Consider the following 16,858-nt stretch of genomic DNA (forward strand, 5'->3'; position numbering starts at 1 on the left):
TTTTTTTTCCTTGATTTTCACAAAGTTCGACCCTTTCGATTTTTTTAATTTTTTTTATTTAAATAGCTAATATTGTGTAGAACATTCATGCCAACTTTCAAAGTGGGCGTGGAAGTGGATTCGGAGCTAGACTGAAAATACTGCCGAAGGGTGGCGTCCAGCGCCGCGCCGTCGCGCTGCCGCGCCTGAAGCCCGCCGCCTGTGCGCGTTTAGTGAAACTGACAAGCAAATAAAATCACTTTTGACGTTTGAATTTTATGGAATTGGGAAAGAAGTACCGAGTTTGAAGCGTTCATGAGCAGACATTGCAGTTGAATATTCATGTTCTGAATTTGATTATTGATGAATAATAAAATAAATCCTACTAGCTCGATTGATGGTTTCATTTAATTTATTTAAACCAGGTTATCTTTAATAATATTTTTCGTTAATTTATGAAAATATCAAATTAGCCCGTAATCCTGAATCCTGATACATAAATTTAGCCTATTAATTTAACACATGTACGACTGTACTCAGTGTTGCACTATCAAATGCAATTGAAGCGCCTCTGTGCCAGGGTTTTTATGTTCCTGGTCAGGCTATACATTAAATAATTTTATAATTTCGGGTTTTACCTTATTTTTTTACGAGGGCAATACAATCTAACAGTACGTTTTCATTTACTAATACACACTGTAAGTGAAAGTGAGTGCTCTGTGATTGGTTGCATTGCAACTTAGCTTGTAACCAGCCAATCATAAGTGAGACCTTGAGTTAAGTTGCGCAACGAATGTGACATGTCAATAAACCGGAAATTAAGTTTATGTCAGTGTCTGGTTGAGGTGTGCGAAATGTTGTGGTGACCTTTTATTTTAGTTAGAAAGTTATTAAACTAATTTTAAAGTTATACAAAGGACTTAAAAATGTGTATAAAATGGTTTATTTTACTTGCAGTGATAGCACAAGGTTAATTTTTCTTTTACATAGTCCAAAAGTGCTCAAAATCAGATCGTAACTTTCACCTAATTGTGTACGTATTTATAAAACTTTGCAGACTGTTCGTCACAGGATGAGGATGGGCCTTACAGAGGGAAATACATTGGGAAACTAAATTCCTATCACCACCAGGTCAGTTCACAAGGTTTATTAACACTTTCATTTACTTTTTGTTAGCAAAATACCCTATTTTCTTCGGTCTGTGACTCAGTGCCGTTTCAAGGCAGACACAAAAGACATTGTTTGGAATTACTTTCTATACAATATTTGACTGTAGGGTAAAATATTGGGTCTATAATTTTACTTAATTGGTTCCAAGATTAATTAATTAAATTAAATTAATATGAAATCCTTTGGAATGAGCTGCTCTACTATTGTATTATTATTCCCATGAATTGCTCAATAGCCTTAAGCAATGGTGATTAAAATATTCTCATTATAAACATTAAATTACTTTAATTTAATATCCGTAATCTAACTCTATCTAATATTTTGTTCTCGGGGTTCAAGGTATCTGGCGAAGTGTATGCAGTGGATGAGTGGACCATCATACTTGTGAACTTCAACTACGATGGCACGGGGGACGACACCTTCTTCTGGGCCGGAGACGCAGGCCGGCCGGGACCACAGGGCTTTATCGTGCCCGATGAACATGGCAAGTTAGTGTCAATCATGTACTTGATCTATTGAATATTATATTACACAACACTTAAGGTTAAGCTTATTGAATTGAAATTGGTATACCACTTCCTGTGCCAGTTTTCACAGGTCAATGCATCCTAACAATGACATCCTGTCATGTTTTTGTATTAGATATGTCCTTCTTTTATAAATCTTTAATTCAATAAATCTTTACTTATCCAATGCAAAATATTGAATTATTCAATTAATGATGAGGAACTTGTTTTTCTAATGAACATTATTTGTAGGGCAGAATTAAGTCATTAGTCTTGCTAATAGCACTGGTTTAGTCATTTATTGATTTGACATTGCAAAAGTTTATTGATTCTAATGAATGATATTGTCATATGGTACTCCTGGTATTAAATTTGAAAGTATACTCATATTTGATAGCTACTGTATTAACTAAACCAAATAACCTGCTCATAGCTTTAATTGACCTTTTTAGCCTCTTGATTGGGCATGAGTGTTTTCTTCTTACACCAACCAACCCAGGCCATTCCATAAACCAAAAGGTTGCAGCAAACTTTTGATGCACTGGAGATAGGAGAATAATAAGCATGTTCTCCGAAAAAGAGCTAACAGTTATACTTGGCTAGGATATATTGGCTGTTTATCAAATCGACAATACTGGTGATTCTGTTCCTCTTGTATAAATCTCCTAATTTAAAGAGGCTTACTGCTCATTTTCACCATCAATCCCTAATTTTTAAGTGACCCCTATGGTATCAGACAGCAGGAATTTTGCTTACATAAGGGTCACTTAAAAATTCGAGATTGATGGTGAAAATGGGCATTAGTCTTCTACAGTTAAGTTCCAATTTGCATCACATCAAAAGGATTAAGAATGTTTCCAACTTCGTTTCAGAACCAACATCCTGGAGCGCTACTACAACCAGGACGTTCGGCTAACGCTGCCGGAAGGCAAGCGAATCTCGCGCATAAAGTGGCTGGCCGTCTACGACATCGCCAGCCAGAACGCCTTCGGGGACGTCTACGTGCCCGATGACTTCGAATCGCCCGCTCCACGCACTATTGGCCCACTGGTCGGGGAACGAGCGGTCTCTAGCGAATCTGTGCTCATAGCTGATGCCAGTACTATCATGTCAGTAACATTTGTTACAAATTGACCCTAGTATAAAGATACTTTAGCTCTAGAAGGTAGCCTTCGGGGACGTCTACGTGCCCGACGACTTCGAATCGCCCGCTCCACGCACTATTGGCCCACTGGTCGGGGAGCGAGCAGTGTCTAGCGAGTCGGTGCTCATAGCTGATGCCAGTACTATCATGTCAGTAAATAAAGCCGTTTTGTTGCATATTAAGCCTACTTTATATAGGGTTACTTGGCTCTAGAAGGCAACATTCGGGGACGTTTATGTGCCTGATGACTTCGAGGCTCCCGCGCCGAGTCGGTGCTGGTGGCTGATGCCAGTACTATCATGTCAGTAATAAAAATGTTTATTTTCTGAAAACAGGCTTTTATAAAGTCAAGTTCCAGTATTAAGTACTTAAACCTTGATTATTAAAACTCTTTTGCAGTATCCCTGAATTCAAATATGACGGCACCGGCGAGGAGGTTTACTTCTGGACAGGAGTGGGCCCGCAGCCTTCGTCGAGAGGGATCAAGATACCTGACGATTATGGATAGTAAGTTCTATTCTAAATTCTGTTTCTTACTTTTGCTTAGCAAAACAATAACTGTTTCAACATACCGTAGAGCTGAGTATTTGATATCAATATCAGTTATATGCCTTTACACATAGACAAGCGTTAACTGTAATAATCATGTAAGGATTCAGTTGCGTCTTTTGAGCCCTAAAAATGTAAAGGTGGTTTTAAAATCGCATGTAATTAAAAGTGACGTTGATCGTTCGCCACCTATGCCTCATACATTTCGGTTGTCAGCGCCCACAATCAGCATGCGTCATCGCAGTTCTGAAACCAGCTATTTTTTTTATGCAGGACAAGGCAGGTATTTGACCGCAATTGTTATTTCTCCTCAGCTTAGAGCCGCTACGAGCGTACAAGGGCGAAGATGTTCGTCTAACCTTACCAGGCGGGCGCACAGTGTTCGACATCAAGTGGCTATCCGTGTACGACTTGGGCGCGGCGCGCTCGCTAGCGGCTGTACTGGTGCCCGACGCGCTAAACGTGCCGCCTGCGCCGCTCGCACTGCATCCCTACAGGTTAGTCCAAGGGACTTGTCCCACCTCACTATCACAAATTCAAATTCAAATTATTTATTTGCAATAAATAGGGTTTACAAAAAGTTTAAATGTTGCTTTCACCTATTAAACTATGATAACACAGCATGCAAATTTTCGTCTTAAAACGACTTTTTATAAATTACAATAAGTTTTCAATTAAATAATACAATATTATTATTGCATCACCTTACTGCAACTCCTGTATAGCTAGAATAGAATAGAATAACGTTTATTTTGCTGCCACATGAATACACATACATACATAAAACAAACGGTCAACATTACAGAACCAGCCAAAAGAATGATAATTAAAATTAAAATTAATCGGGACAGTTACTTAGGCGGCGTTGCAGCAGCAAAAAGGTCCCCGTCTCAGCATGTGTCAAGTGCATACCACATGACGCTAATTTTCAGACGGCGGCCGTGGTCTGAGTTGCTCGGTGTATCAGAATATGAGTTTTATAAATGTCAAATGTAATGTCAAGTAGTAGAAGAAAATAATACAAATAAAAAAAATAATTAAATAACATTAGCTAGATCTACAGCTTGAAACAAACAATTTTGATATACAGACAAATACATAAATCGAAACTAATAATCCAGCATTGATAGTAGCGCCCTCCTGACAATATCATAGCTGGGATGGTTCAGTGTAGGTCATCTATACGATACATTTTATGTATCTTACTGGTCACCATCTTCATCAGATTAATTAGACTAGGGTCTGACTACTGGCATCTTATGATGCACCCAAACCAATTTAGCTTTGATCCACGAAATCCAAAAATTGCTCATCTCATTTCAACTGCTTTTGAGACCTTTGCTTTACGACTTTAACAAGCATCTATACGACACGATTCTGTCTTTTATACAAACATCTATTTTCTTCAGAACAAATCTGCCACACTGCAAGCAGCTCCACCGCGATTACCAAGTGTCCTGGGAGAAATTCGGCAACCAGATCACCATCGAACTAGCAGCCAGGGTAAATAATTATCTTTCCTTCCAACCTATTCATTCAACGTACTCTAAATTGAACTTTACCTCTTCACAAAACACTTGCTTTTCGTCTGGCAGATCGATGAAAACGAATACATGGGCTTTGGCATCTCGGGCAGCGACAGCAAGACGCAGATGTTAGGCGCCGACCTCGCGGTCGCCTACTACGACGCCAAGATGCAGCGCGCGCTTGCTACTGACTACAACGTCACTGCTATAGCGCCGGTAACTTATATCTACTAACCATTTTAGACGAGTACATCGTAGATTTCACATAGTCATGTCTACAAAATATTTTCTCGATTAAAAACGGTGGTCCTAAAATTGACCCTTGAGGTACCCACTTAAAAAAAGGTCATAAACATTTTTTTTATTTACAGAGTAATTTTTATATTTTATTGTAAGTAACATCAAACATTATATGATTAATTAAATTGCACACAAATGAAAAAAAAATGTGGTTTCCGTATTTAAACTTCAGTATCAATATTGTCAAAGGCTTTTTGCTGATCGTGTTTTATGTTTTTAAAGTCTTCAAATTCAATATTGATAATTTTAAGTTCTAATGGCCTATGTTCAGCAGTGGACGTCCTATGGCTGAAATGATGATGATAATGAAGTTCTAATTTATGTAGAAAGTTTATCTTGCTCGAATAGTTCTAAAAAATACTTCGTTCGTGTAAATGTGCGCTCAATAGCAAAATTGTTTAAGGAATTTTTGATCCATTAACCAGTAAGCATATGAGTGCACTGCACTACACTGCTGATATGTAACTTGTTGTTTTACTGGCCTCATAATAAGGTTAATTTTCCAGTGCGTGCAAGTGCTGGGCCAGTGGCGCGGCGTGTGCCGCGACGAGCTGCTGGGCGGGCTGGACTCCAACCAGGTGTTCTCGGGCGAGTACGCCGACGGGCTCGCGCGCGTGTCCTACCGCCGCGTGCTCAAGCCCTGTGAGTGTTGTTGTTGTGTTTAGTGCGTGCAAGTGCTGGGGCAGCGACGAGCTGCTGGGCGGGCTGGACTCCAACCAGGTGTTCTCGGGCGAGTACGCCGACGGGCTCGCGCGCGTGTCCTACCGCCGCGTGCTCAAGCCCTGTGAGTGTTGTTGTTGTGTTTAGTGCGTGCAAGTGCTGGGGCAGCGACGAGCTGCTGGGCGGGCTGGACTCCAACCAGGTGTTCTCGGGCGTTCTACTCATAACCGTATCTTGCTGCCCTCCGCTACACCTATAGAAACTGTAAACCTCTACATACCTAGCTCTAGTTTTGTTCTTACGTATTAACAAGGTCGCGGGAGGTGCCTGGATACGAGCGGCGCAGGATCGGTCTTCGTGGAAATCCTTGGGGGAGGCCTTTGTCCAGCAGTGGACGTCATTCGGCTGTCTTTCAGTTCGAACGAACGAACGATTAACAATAGCGTGCCTAGATATGATTTGCCTCCTTCTTGGATTAGACTACTCTCCCTTGAAGAAGTTTGGCACGCCCATGATTCTGCTTTCACACCTCATACTGGCCTGACTGATTGGGGAGATCTAATGTTTGCATACATCGTTTTCCTTTACAGGTATTTAACTGCAATTACACCTAAAGTTAAGTAAGATGTAGTCTATGATGGTACAACCTGCCCTGTAAGCACCTATTCACTCTTGCCTTTAAAAGATTGGAATTACTTTTCGGGAAAAACAGCAGCAGGCAGTGAATTCCAGTACCTAGCAGTTTAATATNCTTAATATGTAAGTCTAGATATTAGCACGTCACTACGTTGTTTAATATACCACGCAATCTTGTATACCCATTCTTATGATACACCATACAAGAATGCATGGTAAATTCAGTGAACTGCTCCTGAATCGAATGTACCTACTACTATTTCTATTTATTTATATTAACCGGCAGACAGTGATGACTGAGTTTGTTGCGGCGCTTCTTCTCAGCACTTGCCAAATGTTGGTCTCGAAGCGCTTGGTTGGTTATTATTTACATTGACACTATCTTTATCGCCTAAATCTTCGTCAGTCTGATCATCATTAGCGGTCATCTGACAAGACAGCAGTAGAAAAATACCAAAATTGCTTTATGTTTGCTGAAATTATCAAATTTTTCATGATTTGTGGCAATAAAGTGAAGTATCAATTGCCTAAAACAAATAAAAATAATAAAAATTAAATTATATTGTTTCGCACGATTTGCTCATGCATAGACCTACTGTACCTTATACGGTACACCTATTTTAGAGTGGAATAAACCGTATAAAAATAATCTCAATAATATTTTTTTTTGTAGTCATGATATCTATTGTACTCTATTTTTCAAATAAAATTGATAAATAACATAATTTACCATGAATAATAAGAAATTATACCTTCTTAAATACATTGTAAATATTTTTTTTGTTTTCTGTCGAGGAATTTCATAAATATTTCCGAAACCACTTGTTAAAACCAGTGGCGGATTTACAAATTTGCCGCTAGTAGGCCATTCAATTTTTGCCGCCCCTACTGACTTTTGAAATTCAATACGTTAGTTTAATCCCGTTATTAGTATGATTGTGAACTTAATGATATTTCTTTCTTATTTATACTCTTATTTATGCTGTTTTGCTAAGTCCATTCCTCTCGCCAGTCGAGGAACCACCGTATTTAGCGTTCAAGAAAGACAGCAGCAGCCAGTGAATTCCAGTCCCTATCTGCTTAATATTAAATGCCGTTTTGCTAAGTCCATTCCTCCCTCCAGTCGAGGAGCTGGACCGCGAGTGGGTGGTGGACAAGCCGGTGTTCGTGGTGTGGGCAGTCGGCGCGCGCGACGCCGACAACGAGCCCGCCTTCCACCGCCTACACCCTGCCAGGGATGTCATGCTCAATCTCGACCAGAACCCGCCTGTCAACGACTGCTATAACTTTACCGTGTGAGTATTATACTAACATACACTCTTAACATGTTCGCCTCAGTTTTAGGAGTTTAGTATTTACAGCAATAACTTAGTAGCTATACAAACATTTTAAACTTTTTTGTCATGATTAACAATTGTACCATTTATTTTCATCATCATTTTAGCCATACCATTTATTTTCATTATCGATTTAGCCACAGGACATCCATTGCTGAATATAGTCCTCCGCTAATGATTTCCATATTGACCGGTTGATAGCAGTCTGCATCCACCTTGTTGGACGTCTTACGCTACACTTTCTGCGCGACCTTTACCATTTATTTTATTCTTCTCAAAACCCTGATTAATTTTTATCTCCTGTTAGATTAAATAATCAGTTTCTTTCAATTAAATATCTATTTACTGACTTGATCATAAGGTCGAATGGGTTGGAAAATTAGAGACGCGCTAAATGCCAGTCGACATAAAATATATGGCAGTATCGTGCTTTGATTGGTTGGATTCACCAATTTTGCAATGGAATCTTTGCATCAAGTTTTATAGCGATAAGATGGCCTAAGTTGTGTTGTACCTTTTATTTCTTTCTTTGCCTTGTATGGTGTATAATCAAATGTGTTCCACCTATCCAGTGGTTCAAACACAGCGCCCACGCCCTGGGAAGTGGCCGAACTCTTCGACCCGTCGCTCCGCGTGTTCACGTTCCGGCTCGGGCCGGCGGCGGGCGCGCAAGGGCTTTTGATATAACGATAAGATGACTGTACAAGTCCCAAAAAGCCCACAGGTAGTAACTTGAATTAAACCAAGATTCCAGTGGCAAGTCTCATTTATTCCGAACCAAATTTGAGTATATGTAGGGGCCGTCTAAAACTTACATACCGCGATTCAACCTACAGACAGCGCCATCTATCGGTAACTCGATACACTACATATATAAAGCTTAACATTGAACAATGACAGCGGGTCCAGCACGGCCCCTACCCCTTGGGAAGTGGCCGAGCTATTCGACCCGTCGCTCCGCGTGTTCACGTTCCGGCTCGGGCCGGCGGCGGGCGCGCGCGGGCTTTTGATACAACGATAAGATGACCTAAATTGTGCCATATCTTTTGTATATCTCTCTTTTTCTATTCTTGTCTTGTATGGTATATACCAGTGGTTCCCGAATGGTGGTCCGCGGAACCCTGGGGTTCCGAGGAAAGGCCGCAAGGGTTCCGTAAAAAATATTATCCCACGTTTCGTGACCGACGTTGTTCGCTCGGACTGACTTATTTACGCATAAGGGAGGGGTAGGGAGTGCGGGCGGAGTAGTACGGGGGTTCCGCTAGGAAAAGTATAATCAATTAGGGTTCCTTGGCAAAAAAAAATTGGGAAACCCTGGTATATACTAAAGTATATTCTATCCAGCGGGTCCAGCACAGCCCCTACGCCTTGGGAAGTGGCCGAGCTATTCGACCCGTCGCTCCGCGTGTTCACGTTCCGCCTCGGGCCGGCGGCGGGCGCGCACGGGCTTTTGATATAACGATAAGATGACTGTACAAGTCCCAAAAAGCCCACAGGTAGTAACTTGAATAAAACCAAGATTCCAGTGGCAAGTCTCATTTATTCCGAACCAAATTTGAGCATATGTAGGGGCCGTCTAAAACTTACATACCGCGATTCAACCTACAGACAGCGCCATCTATCGGTAACTCGATACACTACATATATGAAGCTTAACATTGAACAATGACAGCGGGTCCAGCACAGCGCCCACGCCCTGGGAGGTGGCGGAGCTATTCGACCCGTCGCTCCGCGTGTTCACGTTCCGGCTCGGGCCGGCGGCGGGCGCGCGCGGGCTTTTGATATAACGCTAAGATGACCTAAATTGTGCCATATCTTTTGTATCTCTCTTTTTCTATTCTTGTCTTGTATAGTATATACCAGTGGTTCCCGAATGGTGGTCCGCGGAACCCTGGGGTTCCGAGGAAAGGCCGCAAGGGTTCCGTAAAAAATATTATCCCACGTTTCGTGACCGACGTTGTTCGCTCGGACTGACTTATTTACGCATAAGGGAGGGGTAGGGAGTGCGGGCGGAGTAGTACGGGGGTTCCGCTAGGAAAAGTATAATCAATTAGGGTTCCTTGGCAAAAAAAAATTGGGAAACCCTGGTATATACTAAAGTATATTCTATCCAGCGGGTCCAGCACAGCCCCTACGCCTTGGGAAGTGGCCGAGCTATTCGACCCGTCGCTCCGCGTGTTCACGTTCCGCCTCGGGCCGGCGGCGGNTCACGCATTTGAAGTCGGTTTTTTTTACAGTTATAATTCTATTCTTGTCTTGTATGGCGTATAATATAAAATGTGTTCTACCCAGCGGGTCCAGCACAGCGCCCACGCCCTGGGAAGTGGCGGAACTCTTCGACCCGTCGCTCCGCGTGTTCACGTTCCGTCTGGGCCCGGCGGCGGGCGCGCGCGGGCTGGCGGGGCGGGGGCGCGCGGCGCCGGCGCTGGCGTGGTACGTCAACGGACAGCTCGCGCCCGACCTGCAGCTAAGGCGCGGACTCAAGTACAGCTTCAAGGTGCGTTTCAAGTTAGCTTCTTCTCAGTACTGGCCATTTGTTGTCCCGAAGCAGTGGCAGGGTTCAAGTAACAGGGACCAGGACGTGTGAGTTTTTATAAGTTTACTTGCAAAATAAAAAAAAATGAATTATGTAACAAGCTAATTTTAAAATGGAATAGAATAGAAAAGGTTTATTGACACAGTAAAAAAAGACACAATACAAAAAAAAACAACAAAAACACATAATATGTAGGCTATTAAAACAAGTGGTGAGAAAAAACTGTGCCAATAGGCACCCGCTCAGCATTTATCGTGACATGCTCAAAAGGGCAAGTCACAAAGCTGGTCTTCCGCGGACGCCCTCCGCCCTAAAACGTCAAAGTAGTTACAAACCTTGCAACATAATCATAAGTAGATACATACTAAACTTCTATCTTGTTATTCATTTTATATACGTTAGGTTATGATGACTTCGACAAAACAAATGACAGCAAAAAGTTTATCCACTAAAGCCTGGTCCGTGAGCACGTAGAATCCCGCCCAATGACCCCAAGCTGCCCATCCTTGTCGCTCGCACGTAATTATGTTGCTGTCGCGCTCGCACACTCACTGCGGGCGCGCGTCGCACAGTCGCGACAGCAATATAATTACGCGCGAGCGATAAGGATGGGTAGCTTGGGGTCATTGGACGGGATTCTACGTGCTCACGGACCAGGCTTTAATGGCTACAATGGTGCCAATTTGAAGCACACTGGTTTTGCCAATGTCGAGTGTTTAGAGAGACACAGTGGACAGTGGAATTTGAAGGTTGCCCGGTGATAATTTAATTAATTTATTCTTCAATGAAGGTACGTTTCAACTAACGAGCGTATTATTTGACATTGACATTACTTACGTCAATGTCTGTTATAGCCAATAATCTGCTGACAGTGTGTTCAGCAGCTGACACAAAACCGATATTTCACAATTAACAATAGTTACAAACTTTACATATGCTCAACCCAGAATAGTCTAGTGTCCACCCCAGGATGTTTATTGATGTTGGACTACTGATTCTAAGATGATAGTTCATAGTAGATACTACTCTTGAGATACGCCAATGACTTTCAAACGTAATCATAAGTAGGTACACAACTTCTATCTTGTTATTCATTTCATGTATGTTAGGTTATGGTGACTTCGACAAAGCAAATGATAGCAAAGTTTGCCAACTATCCAATGTTTATTTGTACCTGAACACATACCTCTATTACTGAGCAAACTAAAAGTAGAAAGAGAAGGGACCAATCAGTCGTGGTATAGCGACAGATAATAGCCACTAGTGCAGTTACTGTCTCGCTTACCTTTCTACTAATATTATAAATTCGTAAGTTTGAATGTCATAATGTCTGGATGTTTGTTACTCTTTCACGCAAAAATTACTGAACGAATTTTGTTGCAACTTTACAGTATTATTGTTTATAACCCAGATTGACATATTATTATGGGCTATAATTTATGACGATACGTGACAAATAAATTTCAATAAATAAATAAGACGTGTCTAAAAAGCGCCATCTATCGTCATTGGTTAACATCTACAGCGCTGGACAAACCGTTCGTATGCAGGGAAGCCGTGAAACGCCATCTATCAAGTTGTAAATAAACAAGGCGTTCCCCAGGGTACCATTTTCAGTCCCATACTCTATTTTGCCATTTCATCCTATGCCTGTCTTTGTGTTTTGTGCAACCGATCTCTAAAAGACCATCTATCTCCAGGTGTACGGCGGCAACAACCCGCACTCGGCGACGGAGTACCACCCGCTGATCGTGACGGCGTCGCCGCTCGGAGGCCTGGAGCGGCTGCCCGACGCCGAGCAGCGCGCCGCGCGCGTGCTCGCCGGCGTGCACTACCCGCGCCGCGGCCGCCTCGCGCCCACCGCCGGTGACAACCCTCCCACCCCTCTAGGCAACCTCTCTCTTCACCCCCCTTAGAGGGATGCCACATGAGCGTTGACATTGCGTTGCGGCGCCGCAACACGCGCGTAACTCCCTTTAGCATGTCGTTCAGATTTATACAGGGTGTTAGGTAAATGGGTATATGAGCCAACACTAGCCCATGTTAACATGGTCATATAAATGGTATGGTGAAGTCAGAAAATTGATATCTTCATTTTAATTATATTATTTTTCATACAAATCGGATTTTATAAAATTTATTTTGTATGAAAATTTAAAAAAATCAAATGGTAATATCACATTTCTGACTTCACCATACCATTTATATGACCACTAGCTTTCCGCCCGCGGCTTCGCCCGCGTGGAATTTTGTCTGTCACAGAAAAACTTTATCGCGCGCGTCCCTGTTTCAAAAACCGGGATAAAAACTATCCTATGTTCTTTCCCGGGACTCAAACTATCTCTATGCCAAATTTCATCAAAATCGGTTGCGAGGTTTAAGCGGGAAAGCGTAACAGACAGACAGACAGACAGAGTTACTTTCGCATTTATAATATTAGTTGGGATGTTAACATGGGCTAGTGTCGGCTCATATACCCATTTACCTAACACCCTGTATATGAACTGTATCCATGCGATCTAACCACGTGACGATCGTGACTGATGCAAGACGTTCAATCTACGCAACGGACTTACGATGCATGCTGAGACGTGTTCCCTACAGCCTGCCGCGTTACATATTACTATAGGTCGCGCAACTAGAGCTGAAGCCATCAATACAATTTATGATTTGTATCTGTAAACGCTGTCTGAATTACGTCTCATAACATAAATCACTTTTTAGTTCGACTACGAAGTCGAACTAAAAAGTGATTTATGTCTCGCTTGCAGACGTTTAACAAGATCCAGGTAGCTAGTGTATTTAATCAGTGTGAATACATGTTCGCCTTAACTTTCGTTGAGCAATCTATAATTCACACTCAATGAATGTATTATCTTTCATATTTTTAATCAATGCAGACCTTTTTTAGCTGAGGTATTATCTTATTCAAACATTAAAACATATGTGTTGCCTGCAGCGGGCCCGCTGTGCATCGGGCGGCACGCGGCGGGCGCGGACCGGCGGCGTGACGCGGACTACGCCACCTTCCGCGCCTTCAACCGCTCGCTGCAGTGGGACTGCCCGCCCGCCGCGCCCGCCGAACTACTGGTCGCGCCCAACTCGTCTTGGCCCGACATCGTCTATTACAACTCCTTCACGCACGCGGGTCAGTACCGGACTCTAAGGGAGTGGTTCTTAACCTTTAAGTCACGAGGAACCATTTTACCCTGTCTTGTCAGGGACCACCTGGGACCACTTTTTTTTTCAAAATCCTATGAAAGGGGAGGTCGATTTCTCGTCCACTGTGCGCCGTTTGCGTTGTGTTGACTCGGCTCATTACGTCACGTCACTTGTTTCTTACGATGTCTTCGCGGACCACTTGGAATGCCTCCAGGGACCACCAGTGGTCCGCGGACCACCGGTTAAGAACCACTGCTCTAAGGGCTCAAGCGGCATAAACGTATCAAAAGTTGTACACACGACCACACTGTTAACTATCCATTTCCGTTTTTGCTCTCGCTCTCATCAAATGGTGATTCTTTTCGATAGAACGAGATGACATGACTGGCAATGGGCAGTTAACACTGTTGCCGATAGTACAACCAGGCCTGTTCATCTCCGCGAGTTTACATCGAAAACAAAACATGCACGATGGCCCACCTACAGGACACTATTCGACAAGGCCTCACATACGAGCGAACATTGACTCACGCACGCGTATTCTTGTGTATGATGAAACAAAATAAAGAAAATGGTGTACTAAATACTGTGCAGTATTTAACTGCCTAAATAATAATAAAAACACAGAATGTACTTTTTTAAGTTGCCTCAAGACACTGAGAGGTAAATAAGTAGTTAATATTATTCATGATAATTCATGCTAAATCATGTATTTCCTCCGCCATTTTCCGCAGTTTGGCACCTCACGTTACATCATTTTACCGAAGTAGCCCTATAGCTTCGGCGCAGTGCCGATCACTGACGTTTGTCAACAAAATGGTGCTTGACTCTTGAGACAGGCTAAATTACACCATAGTATTTAAGCACCTATTTATGTAAATCGTGTAATCTGTACTTCTGCCGCTGATGGACGTCTTGGGTAAAACTGTAAGTCCACAGTGAATTATATAAATAAATAAATAAATAAATATTGTTAATGACATTAAGCATACATTTTTTTAAATACCTTCGCGAAGTAAAACTTCTGTACGTAGTACTTATTATTATTCTGTGCTATTGGTGTCAACCACATTTTGACAAATAATTTGAGATGATTTATTACATTGTACTCATTGACTCACTCCATCAATGGAGTAATTGTAAACTTTACTTTTACTAATCCCCATGAATGCTATGAACTTAATGGGAAGTTGTATCAAAATAAAAAAATATTTATTCAGTTTAGACCACAAGTGGCACTTATGACATTTATGATTATCCATAAATGGAATAATCACTGGTGAGTGGCGATGACTGTCACATTGTTTGGAGTATCTTCTTCCTCGAGTCTCGCTGCAGCCTCCACTATACAGGGTGTGCAGAGGACTTTGACAACATTTAATATTTGAAACGTTGGCAGGCATGGGCGGGCGCATCTTCGTGGTGGACCGCCACCGCCGCAACCTGGCGCGCCGGCCCGCCTCGTCCGTACAACGAGCGCTCCCGTTGGATATATCCATTATGTTGGTGCTCGCCGCCGCCGCCGTCACGCTGTGGCGGCTGCACTAGCGACGTGACGTCAACATCTCTCGAGTGTGGGAAGAAGGTATTTGACACCGATCAATTGACGTACTTGTCATGAACTGTCAAAACGAGACTCTTTTTGTAGGGCGATACAAGCCGATTGCGTCACTATTTTTCCAACTCGCCAACTGTGGATTTTGACATATTATTATATCTGTCAATGTCATGTCAAAAATAACCAATCATGCAGCATTTGGACCTCGCGTCTACGTATTGCCATCTGGCGGATTTTTCAATAGCGAAAACCCTCATTGACTAACTTATTATCAATCAACCAAAAAATCTTAATTTACAGTTGATTATAAATTAATTGAGCTTTTGAGACTAGAATGTTTTAAAAAAAAATTACTTTAGAATTATTGGTGAATGGTGTCAATACCCGATTCGTAGGCGAAACATAATTCTATTAAGGGAACCGAGGCGTAATGTTCCACCCCTATGTGTTCATAGGCAAAGTCTACACGACTTATCAGTAAAAAAATCGAAGAACAGAAACAAACTTTGCTAGCATCAATTTTAAATGTGATGATGACGTACTTAAAGTACATAATTTTATACTAAGCTAAGTAGAACGAAAAATAATTTTATAGATCATATTTCAATTTATACATTTGACTTTTTACTGCCACTACGATGCATTTAGCTGAGAGTTAAAACTTTAAATCAAATCATTTTTTTAAATTGACTCAAGAAAAATGTATGCATAAAAAAAACTACTAAGTAGTGACTGCCGTTCCATCCGCAACACATTCCAATGTCCTGGAAACTTTTCCGTCCATTTTAGGTCATTCCAGACTGTGCTTAACATAAGTTATTTTTAAGACTGTGTCACACACATCACTACTGTACAATGCTCAAATTATACTATTTTCATTTCTATACTTTTGTCATAATTTTTGAAATTATGATACTTCTTTACAACACTTATACCTACAATTTATTTTTCCAATAACAATATGTATGAATCTCAAATGACAGACTGAAACATTTTAACCTCAAAATAATCCTATGCACTGCTTTAAATATAATCTACCAGCTATACGAAATAACTATACAAATTGCATACCACAATACTCGCTGCAAGTCGTCTTATATTGTAAAATAGAAGATCTCTTTGTTTTTGAATGTTTTAGTTATTTATTTTAAGGCAACTATTTTTTGTATATAAAAGGTACGTAAATAAAAGATAAAATTTATGTACTTGTGTTTAATTAAATTTACATTGATTATATTATTATAATTATAACTATGAGATTACAGTTATGAGCGTACTTTTACAGTCATGTTAAGTCCTATCATATCGTCTAAAATACATAGTATCTTGTAACTTATTTTTATACAATTTAAAGTGTACTATAAATTTAAAGCAAATGACAGTCGTAAAAACAATTCACTAGGTACAAAAATTTGTTCAAATCGCGGAATTTGACGTCCGTGAATGTAAACAGAAAATATCACAATTTCGAGAGGAACTAAAACTACAGTTTAATTATAAATAAAGTAAGTAGGCTTTGAATACTTTAAATTTTTAAAGAATCACAATGAGAGAGCGTCCAATGATAAATTGGTATTGCACATCTAGATTCAATAATAGCGTTTATATGTAAATTCGTATTATCTGATATTGTGTTTATTCTTTTTATTTAAAAATCTACAGTTATCTACGTATAACACTTGGTATTAATTAATATAAATACGCCAGTCTAAAAATATTTGTGTGTTAGATATCCACACGATAACTCTCACTTCCGCTGGGATCCTCACATGAGAGAGAGGGATAGAATTGATCT

General features: G+C 41.2%; 1 protein-coding gene across 1 annotated transcript; it reads left to right on the forward strand.

Annotated features, from left to right (window-relative positions):
- Nucleotides 1-819: 819 nt before the first annotated feature.
- knk (cytochrome and DOMON domain-containing protein knickkopf) lies at nt 820-16,554 on the forward strand. The gene is made up of 17 exons (XM_028320609.1): nt 820-948; nt 1,037-1,110; nt 1,489-1,637; nt 2,528-2,764; nt 3,199-3,306; nt 3,663-3,845; nt 4,758-4,851; nt 4,944-5,090; nt 5,681-5,816; nt 7,594-7,765; nt 8,380-8,481; nt 9,152-9,253; nt 9,480-9,581; nt 10,100-10,304; nt 12,044-12,209; nt 13,303-13,491; nt 14,905-16,554. The coding sequence occupies exons 1-17, from the start codon at nt 906-908 to the stop codon at nt 15,051-15,053; spliced, it is 2,358 nt and encodes a 785-aa protein (XP_028176410.1). The 5' UTR covers nt 820-905; the 3' UTR covers nt 15,054-16,554.
- Nucleotides 16,555-16,858: the final 304 nt, after the last annotated feature.

The sequence above is a fragment of the Ostrinia furnacalis genome, unplaced genomic scaffold (genome assembly GCF_004193835.3).
Source record: "Ostrinia furnacalis isolate ACB-3 unplaced genomic scaffold, ASM419383v2 OfSCF7415, whole genome shotgun sequence".
Taxonomy (NCBI): domain Eukaryota; kingdom Metazoa; phylum Arthropoda; class Insecta; order Lepidoptera; family Crambidae; genus Ostrinia; species Ostrinia furnacalis.